A 20,224-nucleotide genomic window follows, 5' to 3' on the forward strand; every position below is an offset into this window, starting at 1 on the left:
GAAACTGCTTACTTACATTATTTTGGAATTAAAATTAAAAACCAAGACAAATCGTGGGTACCACATTTTAGTTGCACAACTTGCTCCACAAATCTGATTAAGTGGCTAAACAAAAAGAAACGTTCATTGCCTTTTGGTGTACCAATGATGTGGAGGGAACCTACCAATCATGCGAATGACTGTTACTTTTGCTTGACTCCACCCATCCAGCACGGTATATCACGAAAAAAGAAACGAAGCGTAGTACATATACCCTGACGTAGCCTCTGTATCGCGACCTGTACTACATGGAATCGATTTACCTGTTCTTCGACCTCCCGAAGAATACCAGCAAGATTCTGAAGAAGCGATTAATTCAATGGAAGTTGACTACAATGAGCCTACAACTTCACAATCGCCACAGTTTGTGGGTGACAATATTTTTTGTGACGAACCTCATAGAATTTCGCAAGATGAACTCAGCGACCTTGTACGAGATTTAAATTTGCCAAAAGATAAAGCGGAATTACCAGGATCAAGACTTAAGCAATGGAATTTGCTTCAACCGGATGTCAAAATCAGTTTATACAGATATCGTCAGAAGAACTTGATGCCCTATTTCAAATCCGAAAACCAGCTTGCATTCTGTAATAACGTAAATGGCTTGATGAACGCTTTGAACATTGAATATCATCCACAGGAATGGCGGCTGTTCATAGACTCCTCAAAATTAAGTTTCTTCTCCATAATGGTAACACACAACCATCGATTCCGTTATGCCACGCTGTGCATACTAAAGAAACATACGAAAATATGAAATTAATTTTAGATACTATATCATACTCAGAGCACGAATGGCAGATTTGTGGTGATCTAAAAGTCATAGCAATGGTGTTGGGTTTACAAATGGGCTATACCAAGTACTGTTATTTTTTGTGCGAGTGGGATAGTCGGGCTAGATCTTTACATTACATAAAAAAAGATTGGAATGCTAGACTAAGCCTGAATCCTGGAGAAAAGAACGTCCAGCACCTTTCTCTAGTTAATTCCCAAAAAATTCTTCTACCGCCTTTACATATCAAATTGGGACTAATGAAAAACTTTGTGAAGGCTCTCAACAAGGATGGACCAGCATTCAAATACCTGCGAAGTAAATTTCCACGTATAAGCGACGCCAAAATTAAAGAGGGAATCTTTATCGGACCTCAAATAAGAGAGATTCTAAAGGACCAAAACTTTGATTCAGTTTTACAGGGCTTTGAAAAAGAAGCATGGGAATCTTTTAGAGCAGTCGTTCATGGTTTTTTGGGCAATAAGAGAAATGAAAATAATGTTGAACTTGTGAACAATCTCCTTCAAAAGTATCAACAGTTGGGTTGCAATATGTCCCTAAAAATTCATTTTCTTCACTCTCATCTTGATTTTTTCCCTTCTAACTGCGGTGATGTAAGTGGCGAACATGGTGAACGATTCCACCAAGATATCTCGACAATGGAAAAGAGATACCAGGGCCGATGGGATGCGTCAATGTTAGCGGACTACTGCTGGAATTTGAAAAGAGATACCCCTAATAGTGATTACAAAAGACAAACGAAAAAGAAGAGAAAATCTTAATCAAATACGTTATTTTTTTTTCCAAAATAAGAGCTAATTCAAAAAACATATTCTTGTTTTCCTATTCAGTAACCTCAAAGCAATATAAAAATAAAGTATTCAATTGAAAGGCACACAAAAAGTTACAATTTGTAGACCAGTGTTATTTTTATCGCTGAGTCGCTTTGCCACGCAATAAATGCACTAAACAATGTAAATTTTAAGATGGTCGTTCGATTGTGGTCGTAAATAAAACTACCTTCAAATTATTATACAATGCATTCAGGCTATATAAATAAATATTGTTGATTTTATTGGAGAATCAGTAATCTACGATCATTTTGGTAAATTCCCCAACATATGGTGTTCGTTCAGTTCATCTAAGCTTTAAAATCGAGTTCTGAAAATGTGTATATTCGCACGCACTTCCAAAAATCGGTTTATGTTTTTAGGAAACTTACGATATACTACAACTTAAGAATTAATTTGACTATCCGATTGAAGTTAATATGAAATTTTAGTTTATTTATTAAAGACGATATCTACATATAATACGTAGGAAAACCCTTTACCATATTTTTTAGATGACGTGTTGGTTTACACAAGCCCTTCGTATTACCAAACAAAACTGAATTTACATTTAACTTTGATCCATCGATGCGTTTTCAATGCTGACCGAATTGGAGTCTTTTTGAATGCATTCGTAAATTTTGCACAATTCCGGTGTATCTTTGATTGTTTTCAAGAAATCCGTGAAGTGTTGATTTTTGTCTGAAATATAATTTAATTTCGAAGCCGAAAAGAAAAAAAACGGTAGCTTACCTGCATTAGGTATTTGGGATAACGCGGATACGGCTCTTAGTGCAGACCTTTTTAATTCATCTTGTTTTTCGTGTTCTTGTTTCACAGAATTTGCTTTTACTTTGTAAGTACATGTTTCCCGCAATTGCAACACAAACTGGTCAAGTTCTAAACAAAACATTTTTAATTTAGTGTACCAAAGATATACACTGGATACTAAACATACGTTGTAATACTGCATCAGGGCATAAAACAGCTAAACGCGCTGTCATTAAATATGTTAGCATTTTTATATCATAATGATCACATAAACCAGCTTGCACGTGTCCCAAAAATTGTTTCACATCAACTCGGTCAAGTCCTTGCTCTAACAAAGTATACATACATTCAAAAGCTGCTTTGCGAATGTCTAGACCGTCATCAACAGTATGCTTAAATGGACCCATTTCAACTTCACGAATTAATTCACACTATAAATAGTTTAACGAAAGTTTAAAAATGTATTTAATTTGATTGATAAATGATTAATACTAACCTTTACTTTTGTTTCTGAGTATAAAAAAGGCAATAATGTGGGCAGTAGGTCACGTACTAATGTTGGTTTGTTATGAATGGCCGCGTTGAATGTGACTAATGCTACTCTCCTTACTCCTGGTTCTGGATCACGAAGAGAGGAAAGAAACTCGCCTAGATTTTGTTTTAATAAGTGGTCTATTGGTTGCGGTTGATCTGATATAGTATATTTTATAGAAGATACAACAACGGCTCTCATTATAGCATTATTAGAATATAAAGCATCACGAAGTTGTGGCAATAGTTCATCTGGGTTAACCAAAATTAACTTTCCGAGACATTCTGCAACAACATTTCGAGAACCCTCTTCAGAACTCTCACAATGTTTTATAAGCTGCACCCAAATAGATGGAACGGAAGGTATTAATTGAGAGAGTCCATGTTGGGTAACAGATAATGCTGATATAACTTCCTTTAGTGAATGCAATAACAAGTATTGACGTTTCGGTTGTCCTTCTATTTCTTTTAATATAAGGGGTAAATAAGATTTCAAACTTCCAACTGCAACAGCACCTAAGGCCAAACTTGATGAACTCTTGACGTCTTCAGAACAAACACCAAAACAATCAATTAAAGTTTGTGGTAAAGATAAAATCGGACTTAAGTCAAAATTGCGACCAATCTCTCCAATGGTTAATAGACAAAAGCTCATTTTTATATCATTACATTCGGTTGTTTTTTGAATATAATCAAGAAGACGCGACGCTAAAGGTATGGCTTCCCAGGGGCATTTTAGAGTGAGTGATGATATACATTTAGCTAAAGAATGATGGGCTTGTTTATGAACCTGCTCATTATCAATGATAACTGGATCCATAAGTTTATTGAGCAAAGAATTGTAATCCAAATGATGAATATTTGTTTGAACTAAGACTTGAAGAAGATTTAACGTGCACGTCAGTGCACTACCCTAAAAAATATACACTCTGTATAAATAATTAATAAATTATAATAAAAGAAACAACTTACTTGTAAAAGCGGTGAACGCACCAGCATTAATACAGCAGGCAAAAATTGCTCATGAGTATCTTCAAGAGCTTTTGGATGTTTAAGAGCCGTCGCTGTTAAAAGTATTAAACAATATTGAGCAATATGAAGATCTGAATCTGATATTAGCGGTTTAAGTTCAACAATTACTAATTGTAGAATTTGGGGATTAAATGCAGGAGAGTAATTCTCAACCAATTTATTTAGTAAATCCAAAGAATTCAATCTGAGAGCTCTATTATTTTTTCTTAAAAATGAACCTAATATGGGAATAATTTCTTTTATTATTGAAGTCAAATCGTTTCGTAAAGGAGAGGAAGCAATCATATGAATCGCTTTAACGCTACTTAGCCGAGTTACTTCATTATTAAGCCGTTCCATCAATATAGGGAGACATGTTTGAACTTGCGGAACCAAAAAATCGCCCATATTTGCTATTATTTGGCCCATACAAGTTATAGCACGATCTTTTACTTCTTGATCAACATCAGATGTCATTAATTTTTTTAGTGTAGCAGAATATAGGTCTTCCACAAAAGGTTCTATTTTAAAAGTAACAGGTGATAAGGGATCGTCTAGAGGCCTTATAACCTTTACAAGTTGTTGCATGACTTGAAGTGCTTCTGTAGAAATTTTATAAAATGAATCAAATACTGCAGTAATTATAATTGGTACCAGTGTGGGAATATGAGGTTGAAAAAGATATGTCTGTGTATGACATGTTAAAAGAGAGCATAAGAATCCTAATGCACTAATTTTTATGTTACTTGTGGAATTTTTATCACAAAGTGCGTAACTTATACCAGGGACAATATCATTTAAATATGGCCCTAAGCTTCCAGGTAATACATTTAATAATTCTCGCAATAAAAGAAAACAGTCCTGACGAGTTTTCATCGACCGTTCACGCATTAGAGGTTGGATAATTTTAATAACATCTTTTAGTTGATCTTGAAGAAGAGAGAAAATTCGGGGAATTTCTTCCATTGAATCTGGATCTTGTGTTAAAAAGTGTGGAGCTTTGGCACTTTTCAACAAAGTTATATATACGTGAAATATGTCCGACTTCACATTTTCTTCTCTTTCTTTCAAACGCAATATTAATATAGGTCCCAAATCTTGGCAAAAACTCTCAATAAATTCATGGCGAGTTATTATTAAAGCTTCCAAACATTTTGCGGCAGCACGACGAACTTTCCAACTTATATCGTCATCGTCACTGTAATCATCACTGTCGACATATTCTCCTTCTTCAGTGTCCATCGCAAGGCAACTATGACCATCATCAGACTCATAGTTATAGTTAGGATCGTAACTTAAATATTGAAGACAAATATCCAAAATCTATTCCACAAAAAAAGAAAAATATGTTTAATAGTGTTAACTTCAGGCATAAATATAAAATAGCAAGGTCGACTTTTTGTCTGGGTATTTAAACCAAACCAACTTTCTACGAGAAATTGAGTTATAAGTAAAATAACTATTTTCTCAGTTTTAGTATACAAAATAGAAATAAGCGCCCTCTTAGTAACCGCAACGCTTGATATACGCATTTCCTCGTAAAGCATTGCAATGCAACATTTATAAACTATAAAAAGATTTAACTTAGCAAAAATACATGATACATGATACATTTGTATTTTTGATATAAATCTAATTTACGTTCAATGAGTAAACATGTGCGAGAATCAAACGTTTTTGCAATTCTCACATAAATTTATTAGAGTAACGTTTCTATGTACTTTCCTATATTTAGATAATAAATTAATCTTAGTTTATTATTCTTTTTTAAAATGATCAACATATATAGGGCGTCTGAAAAATAACAGATCTTTCTTTAAACCATTACTTGCTGAATTGACGAAAAAGTGCGCGAAAGTAGGTATCGATGCAAATTTTACTACTAGAATGTTGACTGAGGCTCGTTAATGTTAAATACTAGTAATAAAACAAAAATCGTAGAATCTTAACTGAAGTTTTTGCTTTTTCGGAAATGCAGTAAATAGTGCCATCCCCGCAAAACTAATATGGATATCATCGGGCTCAACACCCGCGCTGTTAGTTCTGCTTTCTCCAGACTGGACAAGGTGGCAAGGCAAATGGGTCTGGCAGTGAACGAGGGCAAGACGAAATATCTCCTGTCATCAAACAAACAGTCGTCGCACTGACGACTTGGCACTCACCTCACTGACGACAGTCATAACTTTGAAGTTGTAGACAATTTCGTATATTTGGGAACCAGTGTAAACACCACCAACAATGTCAGCCTGGAAATCCAACGCAAGATAACTGTTGCCAACGGGTGCTACTTCGGACTGAGTAGGTAATTGAGAACCAAGGTCCTCTCTCGACAAACAAAAACCAAACTCTATAAGTCAGTCATAATTCCCGTCCTGCTATATGGTGCAGAGACCTGGACGATGACAACAACTGATGAGTTGACGTTGCGAGTTTTCGAGAGAAAAATTCTGCGAAAGATTTATGGTCCTTTGCGCATTGGCCACGGCGAATATCGCATTCGATGGAACGATGGGCTGTACGAGATATACGAAGACATTGACATAGTTCAGCGAATTAAAAGACAGCGGCTGCGCTGGCTAGGTCATGCCGTCCGAATGGTCGAAAACACTCCAGTTCTGAAAGTATTCGACGTTGTACCCGCCGGGGGAAGCAGAGGACGAGGAAGACCTCCACTCCGTTGGAAGGAAGAGGTGGAGAAGGACCTGGCTACGCTTGGAATATCCAATTGGCGCCACGTAGTGAAAAGAAGAAACGACTGGCGCTCTGTTCTTAACTCGGCTATAATCGCGTAAGCGGTGTCTACGCCAATTAAGAAGAAGTAAATACTGACACTAAGCAGTTTGCACTACTGATTTCATATTTTCTAATGACAGTTTCGGGACTACTCCACGAGTTTAACTATGTTTAACGTTTCTATGGATTTGAACACAATAACTGATTAAAATAATTTGAAATTATAAGTAAAATACTTAGTTCTTTTGACCTATTTCAATTTCTCTTATTTTTCTTCCTAAATAAATTCATTAATATTTATTTTCAACTGTTTGTTAGCCCTTGAGCCCACAGAGTTGAAAACTGTAATACCACAGTAGAAAGCAACCCTTTCGTGGTAGCTTTCTGGGGGGTGCGTAGCGGCCTCCTTGGATTTTCAGTAGTAGCAACGAAGTGCTCTATATATTCAGTAAGTAAGTACTAGGCAAAAATTACAAAAATATAATATAATATAAATCAAAAATTATTTTTATATTTTTTATTATATTTTTATTAATAGATGATTCAAACGTTATGGTGTGTCATATTTCGTCCTTAAAACATTGATTTTCTGATAATATATTGTAAGCAGTGAGTTGTGTTCCTAGTGTTAGATTTCTCGGTGATGAGTTTTCTACGGCTGCATTTATTTACATTTGACCGACAGAAAACATCTGATTCTGCTTTTCTAAACCAATCTTGTTTTTTTTTTAACTTTAAATTGGCATAATTTTTAAATAAATTATTTGTAAAATTATATTCTTATATCTAAATACAAATTCCAATTAATTTTCCGTTGTAAGGGCTAACCATTTTGTATATCTGTGGTCACAAGCCACAACAGCACAAGTGTGTTTTTTTGATTTTTCAATAGAGCATTTTAAAGATTCAAAGTAAAATTTGAAAAAAGTTTTTGAAGGAATCCCGGAATTTTTTTTTTAAATATCTCAAGTGATATCATATCCATCTTATACTGCCAAAAAACTTTGGTAAGTGCCTGTAGTTTTTAAAATACGCTTAAAAATGTGATTCAATCCTTTTTTCCCTAAAGTAATTTGACACGATTGAGAGACATAACTTAACTTGTGTTATTATTCTGAACTAAAGGTTGTACTCTCCGGCGACACAATTCAAGTTATGCCGATATTCCATAATATTAAACAAAATATGTTTAGCATAACATTAGTTGTGCTCTTTTGTCAAAGTTGGTTGTATATTAATCCGCAGTTTATTTCCATTGATTAACATACATATACATATGTATATTATACATTCTTAAATAAAAGTGTTATTGAACTCAAATTAGTGCATTTATTTAAACAAATTAGCCTCTTGTAATGAAATGTGAAAACTAAGAATAAAACATTGGAACTTCAGCAATTTTATAGTACATACAACAAGATTTTGAAATTAGTTGATATTAGAAAAATATGAAATAAAATTAAAAAATAGTAAGTAATGCAATATGATAATAAAGAACTAAACGTGAATGTCAACCATTTAAAACATAAAACAGTGATTTTTATGATGACAGGATATCCTATTGAGAGGTATCGTTCTCAATGTTTTCAGTTGAGGTACAGGTATCGCCAATGTCTGGATCAATATTCTGTATATTTCCTGAGTTTAAGTTGTTGTAGAAACTATGGAACATGGGATCGATTAAGTTTAAAATGCTCAACAAGTCTTCCTTTTTCTCTTTCGATATAAGAGGAGTTGCCGTGATTTTATCTTAAAAGGCTGCGTATCCTCTAACGAAGTTTTGTATTTTACACCACCAAAGCGATTTTTAGTGTATCGGAGCCACTTCACATCAGACCACGTAAACTTTTCCCCATCTTCATTCACTTTCCTCCAATTAAATTTATTTTTAGCGATTGTACCAAATTTGTAAAATTTATTTTCCATTTCAATTACTTCAAACGTTTTGTTAGTACCAACTGAAAGAACGAATTGATACCAATCACGTGGATGGTGGATTTTCATAGTAGTCTTCTTCTTTTTTCGTTCGATGAGGGCGTGAGCCACATCACACTCCATATGTGTATGCCCTGGCTCTGGAACTTATGCTCAATCATTTTTATAGTAGGGTTGCTTTCTAAGAAAGCTATAAACATTGAGCCCACAAAGGAGTTTTTATTTTGGCCAACGCATGAATCGCTATAAAATACGATTGAGTCAACATGTTCGTCTGTTGACACCTTCTTTAAATGCTGGAAAATACATGATGTTTCGTTAGCACCTCGCTGCCCAACTGCTTCGTGCCACATATAGCAAAAGGCCTTATTCGTTTCACAATCGTATATGGTTAAATTATAAGTATTCAACTGCCTCTTATAGTAGCAGACTGAGGTTTTGAGGTAAGGAGTTGGTAAAACTTGCTGCAAATCAAATGTGTACGTTTTTATATTTATGTGAGTTTTTGACAGATCTTTATCAAAATCCTTTGATTTAAAAGCTCTATCTGCATCTGCGTGATGCCTTGCTTGTTTTTCAATCAACATTGTATATTCTGGCATATTTTTATTGATGTGGTCTAATTGGGATTTAAAGCAGTCACATTTATTACAAGTATCAAGTTTCGGTTGTTTGAATTTTACGTTCATTGTGTGGAAAATTTCCGAATATTTTGCTAAACTTATAGGAGTTTCAACCTCTTTGCAGTACAAACTGTACATTTTTGATATTGACAAGTCGGAGCATAAAATTTAGCACTTGAATCACGCCGACAATAGTGACTTTCATAGGCAGGAAAGCTATTAATACGTTGCGTAATAGTTTCGACCTGTGATTCGTCTAGCTTGTTTATTGGAGTGAACTTACCTCTCTTATCGGCCAATGGTGATTTTGGATAATTAAGTTTCTTTTCAATCACATTCCTCAAAAAACTGTTTGTTTCTCCAAAGCACTTCAAAAAACAACCTTTACAGACGTCAACTTTGTCGCTATCAATATTTACAGAATAATAGTTTGTTATTCGTCGAATTTTCGTTCTAGTTGATTTTTTTCAGACAGCTTTTCGCCAATTTCGACGAGTCCACAAATGAAAAGTAGCCTTGATTTGTAGTCGCCCATTCTCCAATATTCCTCAAAAATGTGCTTTTGTTTTTCAAAAGGTACTTTCGCATTTCTTTCGGCAACTTTCGAGAGGTAGGCACTTGCGACCAGCAACCACTTTTCCTTTTTTCGTGGTGTACGATCTTCCCGAATTTCTATTTAATTGTCTGTCTTTTTTTATATTTTTGGGAGGTTGAGTAAAGTTTTGGACATTTTCATCAGTATCGGCATATGGACTCTCTAATATTGACTCCGAAATATAAACAGGTTGATTCTCCTTTTCTGATTCCGAGGTCGCACTTGAAACAATATAGTCGGGATCTCTGATAGAATCATCGCTGCTAAAGTCCATTTCGAATAGTTGCGGAGATGAGTTAACGATCTGAGTTGAGAACAATTTTGTAAAATTGCGTGGAAAAGTGGCAAATCCGCAATCTACACTACATGATGTCTCATTCGGTACAACGGGATCGTGAAACATATTTAAGAATAAGTTATCGCCTATGGCTGGAAAATGGCTCGTATGAAAATTGGCTTTCTCGAAGGGATTGATGTAAATCACGCGTTTCTGAAGCTTTAATGACAAAAAAAATGTGGCACAATTTAATAAAACTTATTTCAAACACTTATAATGTCAGATAAATTTTAACCTACCTTGGTCATCCATTGTGTTTTGAATTTTCACTATGTAAATATGTACTGCAAAAAAGCACAATTCAGCAATTTCTTTAAGCTAGCACTTGGAATAAAAAAGCAAGTCAAGTTAAATTGTTGGTTGCAAATAATTCGTTTTGGAAAAATACCATATCTTTTGTTTTGTTAACTAATGATAAGAAACACAGCACGAAACAAAAGCACAACTTAAGTTATGGTAGGCATTAGAAAAAAAATACTTTGGATAAAACAACACAAGTATACTTATGTAAGTTTCCGAACAACAAACTTACTTCGGAATAAAAGCACAAGTTAGATATGCTATTTTTCCGCACGCAAAAAATGAACAACCAGCCGCTCCGCTTGTTGAATGTGAACTGAGAACAAAAGCACAAGTGCAATCAATTTGCAATCACTTTGATTTGATCAGTTTTTCTTTCGTTAATATCTCGCTAACTATTGGAGTGATCTTTATAAGATTTTGACACAATGTGAAATCAAGTATGGAGATTCCAACCATGATAATAACTCATTTTGGCCAAAAGTGGAGTTGTGTTGTTATGGCTTAGGACCACAGATATGTATGTCCAACGAAAGCCCAGGACTGTATCTTTTTGCATGAAAAAGTTAAGAAATTTTTGAAGGGTGTTTAACACTTGTTTAAAAAAAAACGACTTAGATAACAAGTAACTTCCCAATAAAATTGCAAAGTAATTCAAAATAATCAGTTTCGTGATGTAAAAATGTCCATTATGTAATATCTATTTAAGTGTTCTTCATTAAACTTGAAAATTTATATGTAGCTTAAATACTAACACGACACCCTAATGACCATAAAAGTAGCGAAAAAGGTGTTACACAACACTCTAGAGATTTTTTGGAGTTGAGTATAAATGTGTAAACAAACCGAACGTTTATTATTGTCTCTACTGAGGTAATACTACAAAAAGTTGAAGTTTGTTTAAACCGTAATAGAGGCCAATCAGATGATTGGAATTCATAATACTTGTATTAGGGATATGAGGTTTAAATCAATTCCATTCTAATTCAGCGCTAAAGTACATGCATTTGCGGTCAGGTCAATAGATTAAAAGAAAAGAGAGAGAAAATAACGGTAGAAAACAAAGACTCCACAATGGGCTCTTCTACTAATGATTCGTTCCTACTTTAGTCATAATAACTGCCTTAACTCATTTCCTTATAACGGGACCCCACCAAACCAGTTCCGAAATCTTTGATTTTTAGTTGCTGGCTTCTATTTAGCAACTTCACTTAAGGACTGCGTCTAATAAAATCGCCAGCTACATTTTTTTCCATACTGTGCAATTACAAATTTCAAATAAAATTTTTTTATCTTAATAGCTCTGAAATAAATGCTAGAAAATTTTATGCGTCTGTTCTTCTTTTTCTTTAATGGCGAAGAAACCGTTTACGCGGTTATGACCGAGTTAACAACAGCGCCCCAATCATTTATTTTGCTATATGGCGCCAATTAGAGATTCCAAACGAAGTCAGGTCTTTCTCCACCTTGCCTTTCCAACGGAGTGGAGGTCTTCCTCTTCCTCTGCTTCCCCCGGCGGGTACTGTGTCGAATACTTTCAGAGCTGGAGTGTTTCCGTCTATTCGGACGACATGACCAAGCCAGCGTAGCAGCTGTCTTCCGAACTTTTTTCAACGTCGTCGTATATCTCATACAGCTCATCGTTCCATCGAATGCGATATTCGCCGTGGCCAAAACACAAAGGACCATAAGTTTTTCGCAGAACTTTTCTCTCGAAAACTCGTAACGTCGACTAATCAGATGTTTTCATCGTGCATGCCTCTGCACCATATAGCAAGACGGGAATAATGAGTGACTTATTGAGTTTGGTTTTTGTTTGTCGAGAGAGGACTTTACTTCTCCATTGCCTACTTATAGCAGAAACAGCGAATTCCGCTCCTCCCTTCCTTAGTTGCCGCTCGTAGCGAATAAAATCTGTCAAAAGTTGAGCCCGTAGTAGCAACGTAGAAATCAGATTATCTCTTTTGTTTTCATTTAAACAATGTTGCTATTGCTCAATATGTTTATATAGTTTTGTACACATCTAACTTTTCAATTACAATTTTTCATAATATAAAATATCAAAACTAAAATTAAACTACGAAAATAGTTTATATACATATTTACAAATAAAGCATTCGCATCTGATTTTGAGTTAGTTTAAGAAAATTGCAAACATATTGAGGACAATTTTTATAATTACTACAGTATCTCGAGACTGGCCCTGGTGTTGTGACAGAGCAATCTGATGACCCGTTTCTACGGAAAAAATCCAAACCGAGGGAAATTCTACGGTTAAGTACGGTAGAAGAGATGTTTGCTAATCATTTACATTGCGCTCTCATAAGATAGGTCGTATCAGCTGATTCGGGCTGCGGTTTTGCGTTGTTCGCTGTTTCTGCCATTAGTCCGAAGAAGCACCTGTTGGCAAGAGATATTCTGCGTTGTATTTTGAGGTTGCCATTGTTGTTGGTGTTGATGCTGGTTTCAAGATAGACGAAGTTATCTACGACTTCAAAGTTATGACTGTCAACAGTGACGTTGGAGCCTAGTCGCGAGTGCGCCGACTGTTTGTTTGATGACAGGAGATATTTCGTCTTGCCCTCGTTCACCACTTGACCGAGTACTTATTGAAATTTTTCAAAAGAAACCGTAGTGATCTTTTAAGAAAGATGGTAACCCTAAAACCATTTTTTGCGTTATTAAACGCTTGACATGAAAAAAGGTTCTGGTAAAAAGAAGGGGCACATGATCGTGAGAAGCCGAAATACATTATGACCATTCTTAAGAAAGACCCAATCATTTCGGGCAGAAAATTGGCGAGGAAGGCTGGCTGCTCAAAATCATTTGTACGCAGGACGAAGAAAGCTGGGATGTACAAGGTACAGAAAGTTAAGTTCCAGATAGAAACGCCATCAAGAATGAATCTGCAAAACAACGAGCTAAGAAGCTGACGAAAGATTTTGTTAAGAAATTCGAATGCTGCATAATCGATGACGAGACCCACGTTTTAGCGGACTTTTCTCAGGTACCTGGACAGGAATTTCATACAGACGATTCTCAAGGAAATGTTAGTGAAAAGTTCAAAGCCAAAAAGGTGACAAAATTTCCTAAAAAAAAAATATTTGTGCGGCAGGCAATTTGCAGTTGATGCAAAAGAAGAAGCTCAGTCGTTGCATCGGGTAAAATCAACAGCGAAATATACATATGTGAAGGAATGTTTACAAAAGAGATTGTTTTCATTTCTAAGCCAACATAAAGTGTCCAAGCTTTTTTTGCCTGACCTCGCTTCATGTCACTATAGCAAAACAGCCTTAGAGTGGTTCCAACAGAAGGGAGTGAATAGTACCTAGAGAAGCGAATCCACCTAACAATCCAGAACTAAGGCCGATTGAGAGGAACTGGACTTTAGTAAAAAGGAAGATGAAGGCAACAAAAAAAGTGACCAAAGCCTTTCAAGACTTTTAAAGAAAGTGGTCTTGAGCAGCTGAGAGAGTATCGGACACTACCATAAAAATACTAATTGACGGGATTCCGGAAAATATATTTTATTTTATTGAAACCTAATTTTGGTTTCTTCTCCCGTTTTCTAAATTTAAAATGATTGTTTTTTTTTAATAAAATATTTTAGTTTATAATTAATTTATAGAGGTTTTAAAGTTTTCTTCATTATTGTAACGGAACTTTTATTCGACGCAGTCCTTAGAAGCTCAATGTGGTTTAAAACTTCACTGAGGGGTTAAAACGAGTTTCAAAGTCAGCGTTGAATCCCCATATCGTTAAATGTATTGGCCAACTAAAAATAAAATTTCGAGCTGATATCGGATCATATAAAAAATGTTGTATAAATGTTTTTCGAATTAAAACTTACCATTTGTGCAGAATGTCATGGCGCTGAGTCATTCTGGAAGACTAGGCGCATCGTATAAGAATATTGTTCTTCAATTGCGGGTACTAAAAAATTATTAACTATTCTGACATATTTTTGTGCATTCATTATTTCATCAACAAGGTGCATAGATCCCAATACATGGTATCAAAAACAGCATAAAATCATTTGTCTTTGAGGTAGCTTAATTTTCTTTACTACACAACTACACTTGGTGAAAATTCATATATCTGTGTTTAAATGAGTTAAGCCTCCGTCCATTCTACCCTGGACAACACAGCTAGCCTAGCTAAACACAGCTCAGTACACCACAGATGATGGCACCACAACACAATACACAATGATATTTCATAGATTGGAAATGAAGTTATTGCGTTTTAAGTGTCAGTATGTTTGTGTTATCGGTGCGAAAATGAGCTTCGAACAAAGAGCCAACATTAAATTTTGTTTTAAAATTAGTAAAACTTTTACCGAAACGTTTCAATTGATGAAACAAGTTTATGGCGATGATTGCCTATCCCGTAGCAGTGTGCACGAGTGGTTTCAACGTTTTCAAAGTGGTCGTGAGTTCATAAATGACGATCAACATGTGGGCCAATCAAAATCCGTGATCACCGAAAATTCCTGTACGTAAATTCATCAAAAATTAGCCGAAATCATCATTGAAATTCATGGAAATGGAATTGAACATCTCCAAAACATCGATTTTTTTACCGAACATTTGGGCTTACGAAAGGTGTGTGCACGGTGTGTTCCGCACAAATTGACTGACAACTAAAAATTGCTCAAAATCAAACATTCGAAAAACGATTATTCGACCAAAAATCACATTTTAACCATTAACCTCTCCCCGTATTCCTGATATGGCGCTGTGCGCCTTGTATACACTGCGCACATCAACCTTCGTTTTTTTTATACATTCGATCTTACACTGTGTATAGACGTGTAAAGTGGACCTGTTTTTATTGTGTTCCCGAAATTTCTTAGTAAATTTCTAGTTTTTATATTGAAAAAAAAAAATTTTTTGTGTGAGACGTTCCGCGAGGTTTAACCACCTAAGTGGACACCAGGCCTACGGGATTAGATAAGTACACTTTGATTTATAATTACATATAATCATTCGCACATACTTTCTGTGTTTTTCCGCGTCAATTTGCAAAAGAGTCAAAATTTCTCAAGTGTACCAACATTTTTTTGACGGTCGAGCTTTTAACGTTGAATAAACGTTTTTCAGTTTACAACAATAAATAAAAAATACAACTTGAACAATTTTCCAAAATTTCAATTATTTTTCAAGTTATTGTTATAAACTTTTTTTGCATGAGTTTACAATTTATTTATTTTCTCAGGATGGATAACATCGATCTTGCTCATTTTTAAAACAGCTATCGTTAATGACTTTCTCTTCCTATTTCAATTTTTTATTGACAGGAAAAACGTATTTAAAAAAGTTATAAACAAATTGAAATAATTTAAACTTCTCAATCGATTTACAATATCGCTTCAATTTAATATTGTTGTACATTTTATAACACGTTATTGACAAAAAGAAAAACATGAAAACTTGCAACGCAACCGAAGTTATATTGTTTTTGCTCCTGATGTGTAATGCGTGAAGCGCGTGTCACGAGCTTTGTAAGCGCAATGTTACGCTGAAAAATAATCTTTGGAAACGAGTTATAAGTCGGACAAATGTTCTTGTTTTTTGCTTATATTGAAATATACATAAAGTGTATATGATTATTTCAATAATATAATCCACATTATTTTTTATTAAGCCTTTTTTTGAAAACACTTGCAACCTCGCAGTCACTTTCTGACGATTCATCGAGTACGACAGTTGAATTTTCTTTTGTTACATTCGTTAATGTGCAGCTTTGTGGTAAATTCCCACTAGAAGCTCTGTTAATTTGTGTTTGACATGATCTGCACATGTACTGCCCTACAAAATTGGAAAATTTCGCATTCCAATTTATACTCACTAAAGCAACATTCTTGATAACACACTTGTGGCCTTTCTTGCCGAGAGGATTGCAACAAGAATTCGCTCTTGGCATGCTGAATCGTACACTCAGTCTCGTTATTACATGCAATTCACTGCCAGGGATTATAGCGAATAAATTTAATAGAACACGAGAAAACGTCGCTTATTGCTTCTCTATATGCAACTAAACAAATGACAAATCGTAAACACCGAGAAAAAACAGAGCACGCGTGAATCGCTTCGTGTCGAAACATGTCGCGGCGCGCTCGCAAACCCGGCATCGCGCGCGAAGCTTGTGACACGCGCTTCACGCATTACACATCAGGAGCAAAAACAATATAACTTCGGTTGCGTTGCAAGTTTTCATGTTTTTCTTTTTGTCAATAACGTGTTATAAAATGTACAACAATATTAAATTGAAGCGATATTGTAAATCGATTGAGAAGTTTAAATTATTTCAATTTGTTTATAACTTTTTTAAATAACGTTTTTCCTGTCAATAAAAAATTTAAATAGGAAGAGAAAGTCATTAACGATAGCTGTTTTAAAAATGAGCAAGATCCTGAGAAAATAAATAAATTGTAAACTCATGCAAAAAAAAGTTTATAACAATAACTTGAAAAATAATTGAAATTTTGGAAAATTGTTCAAGTTGTATTTTTTATTTATTGTTGTGAACTGAAAAACGTTTATTCAACGTTAAAAGCTCGACCGTCAAAAAAATGTTGGTACACTTGAGAAATTTTGACTCAAAATAAATTTCATTTTCTTTCCCCTTATAGCAGGGTGCCAAAACCAAAAGGAAAACATGAGGAAGGGAACAGCTGATCGATCAAAATGACAACGGCAGAATAAAAGAACAAATACAATTAACCATTTTTCCTCTATTCTCAAAGCTGAAAGATTGGGAAGCCCATCGAGAAGAGTGATAACAGGAAAATCATCTCAAGTTCGTATTAGTAGAGATGATAATACCCCAAAAAAGAATGCGAGAGGCATCACGCTTTTTACCACCCACAAAAAAAGCCAAAAAACGTAATTGCAAAGGCGCAAGTATCGTATAGTAGAGCAGCAAAATCAACTCAAAAGGATACTACGACTCTTCAAAACGCAAATGAAATATGGGTAAACGTTGTTAAAAAGAGGAAACCGATGGTAAAGAAAATTAGAACAAAACCGGTGCGTCGTATGCATATATTTTGCGAAAAATAAAAAAGTAACAGCGGGCTTGAGGAGCTGGGTTCGAACGTAACCTATATTCGGAAAACACTCAACAGGAGACCTGCTTTTAGAACTGAAAAATCGAGCAGACGCGAAAGCCGAATCTTTCCAAAGCGCCTTGGAGGGAGTGGTTGGCGAAATGGCTATGATATAGCCTAAAACCCACAACGCTACGATTGTATGCAAAGACATGGACGAAATAACAACTCCCGAAGAAATCCGCACAGCACTGAAAAGGGAGTTTGGAATCCAAAATCTGGATATAACAAATGTAAACTGCATGGGGCAGCAGGTTTACAAACCACCGCGGGCGGCTAATTCATGAATATCTGAGTCAAACACAGTTAACAATAAAGAACACCGGAACACGAAACACTTACCAAACCGGGAATAAGAGATCCATAATTGACATTATGTTTGCAAATTATTCGCTGAGCAGGCTCATTAAGTGGGCGGTGTCTGACATACACATACACATATGTATACACAAACAGTGATAATAGCACCAATTTCGTACACCCGAGAGCAGGAACGTCTTAGCCGAAACACCTCCCTTAAGCGAAGCTGGAAGCAACAGGAGTTCGACTCAGACCTGTTTGAGCTAGTCTGGAGTGCATCAAAGGCATCAGGTGACGACGCCGCCCACTTGGTATCGGCAGTGCGTAAAGAACTGGTCGCAGCATGCGATGTAACAATGCGTAGAGCGTCACATCACAACAAGCGGCGGCCTGTATATTGGTGGAATGAGGAAATTTCCACGCTAAGAAACCTTTGTCTCTCAGCTAGACGACGTCTACAGCGTAACCAGGTTGAAACGAACGAAAATCGCCTTAGGGAAGAATTTAAAAGCCACAAGAAGCTCCTGAAGTCGGCAATTACCCGGAGCAAAAAATCATGTTTTGAGAAGCTCTGTGAGGAAGCATACATTGACTCTTGGGGTACTGCTTACAAAATCTGTATATCGAGATTTTAAAACAAGAAGCAGCAACCTAAAGATGCCTCTTTTATGGGAAAAGTCGTCGAAACATTATTCCCGAAGCACGACCGGATTTCCTAGCGCCTGGATTTAATGGCATACCGAGCAGAGCTATGAAGGAAGCTGTAAACTCAAAACCTCGAGTACCTAAAATGTACAACGTTTGTAAGAAGAAAGAGGTATTCCCCGACTCTTGGAATGTACAGCATTTGGTTCTGCTCCCAAAACCAAAGAAACCACCTGAAGAACCTTCACCTTTGTGTATGCTCGACAGAATGAGTAAAGTATGCAATCCAAAAAGCTGACAGTTTATCAGAGAGACACTAAGGCTTTATGAAAAAGAGATCCACTATTGACACATTACGAGAAGTCGTCGATACTGCAAAATGTGCAGTAAGTGGCTAAATATGAAAAGGTGGCACAAAAAAGTACTGCGCGCTGATTACCCTGGATGTCAGGAATGCGTTAAACACGACAAAATGGGCAGACATAATCAAAGCCCTGGATGAAATACGGACCACTGCATATCTCATAAACATAATTACTAAATATTTTAAAAACAGAAGGCTGATTTTTGATACGGACGAAGGCACCAAGAGCTACTCTATTTCGAGTGGAGTACCCTAAGGCTCAGTGTTAGGCCTACTATTATGGAACCTTATGTATGACGGGGTGCTAAGAAGAGAGCAACCAACAGACGTGAAACTAGTAGCGTATGCGGATGATCTCATGGTGGTAGCAATGGTCTACGACAATGGCTCTCTTCTGTGAGTCTGAAACTGGCGGAGGACAAAACAGATGTTTCACTCATAAGCACTAGGAAGATAGAAGAACGAATAGAGCTCACCATAGGGGAGTACGAGAATACTTCACAGCCGCAACTGAAGTATCTGGGAGTAATGTTGGATTCCACATTAAAAATAAAAGAACATCTGGAGTATTCTACTGGTAAAGCAAACAAAATGTATAATGTCTTATCGATAATGATTACCAATAGAGGCTGTGTGCGTTCCAGCCGGCGATTCTTAATAGCGAAAGCAATGAGTTCCGTAATACTGTATGCGGCACTAGTATGGATACAAGCAATGGATATAAAAGCGTATGCAAAATAAATAATTGCGGTGCATAGGCTTTCTGCAATTCGGGTAATAAGTGCTTTCCGGACTATATCAACCGACGCTGCTGAAGTATTAGCCAGCATGCCGCCCATTGACATCCAGGAAGATGAACTCGAGCGTTTATATAAAACAGTATCGGTAAGGACAGAGGAGAGAAACAAGAGTACTAAAATGTGGCCGGAGCGGTGGAATTTCTCATCCAAAGGGCGCTGGACCCATCGACTTATACCGGACATCCAATCGTGGATAGACAGACGACATGGGGACTTAGATTTCTATCTGACCCAAATACTTAGTGGACATGGATGCTTTAGAAGCTACCTTTTCAGATTCCACAATGACATTAGTCTGAACTGTCCGACGTGTACAGAGCATATAGAAGACTCTGAACATGTATTATTTCATTGCCCTCGATTTTCGAATACAAGGGAACAGCTAAAACCCACACTCGGTGGTAGTTTTACGGTCGATAACTTGACGACACTCATGTGTCAGTCGACTGATAAATGGAAAGCTGTCAGCGAAGTGTCAGCGTTCATAATGACCAAACTGAGATCTTTTCAACAGACTAGGCGTCCGT

The 20,224-nt window shown here is 36.1% G+C and overlaps 2 protein-coding genes across 2 annotated transcripts in view; both read right to left on the reverse strand.

Annotated features, from left to right (window-relative positions):
• Positions 1 to 2,070: 2,070 nt before the first annotated feature.
• The window catches only part of LOC120782087 (cullin-associated NEDD8-dissociated protein 1), a 52,120-nt gene continuing 33,966 nt past the window's right edge, over positions 2,071 to 20,224 (reverse strand). Inside the window, exons 4-8 of the mRNA XM_040114237.1 lie at positions 3,916 to 5,277; positions 2,909 to 3,856; positions 2,600 to 2,843; positions 2,395 to 2,541; positions 2,071 to 2,343 (exon numbers count right to left, since the gene is read on the reverse strand). Coding sequence (XP_039970171.1) covers positions 2,213 to 2,343; positions 2,395 to 2,541; positions 2,600 to 2,843; positions 2,909 to 3,856; positions 3,916 to 5,277 — 2,832 coding nt within the window. The 3' untranslated portion in view covers positions 2,071 to 2,212. The remainder of the gene's footprint in view (positions 2,344 to 2,394; positions 2,542 to 2,599; positions 2,844 to 2,908; positions 3,857 to 3,915; positions 5,278 to 20,224) is intronic.
• On the reverse strand, positions 9,426 to 11,873 carry LOC120782097. The gene is made up of 2 exons (XM_040114246.1): positions 10,417 to 11,873; positions 9,426 to 10,336 (listed from the first exon to the last, which is right to left on the reverse strand). Exons 1-2 carry the CDS (start codon positions 10,423 to 10,425, stop codon positions 9,815 to 9,817), a joined length of 531 nt encoding a protein of 176 aa, XP_039970180.1. The 5' UTR covers positions 10,426 to 11,873; the 3' UTR covers positions 9,426 to 9,814.

This window comes from Bactrocera tryoni, unplaced genomic scaffold (assembly GCF_016617805.1).
Source record: "Bactrocera tryoni isolate S06 unplaced genomic scaffold, CSIRO_BtryS06_freeze2 scaffold_926, whole genome shotgun sequence".
In the NCBI taxonomy this organism is placed as follows: domain Eukaryota; kingdom Metazoa; phylum Arthropoda; class Insecta; order Diptera; family Tephritidae; genus Bactrocera; species Bactrocera tryoni.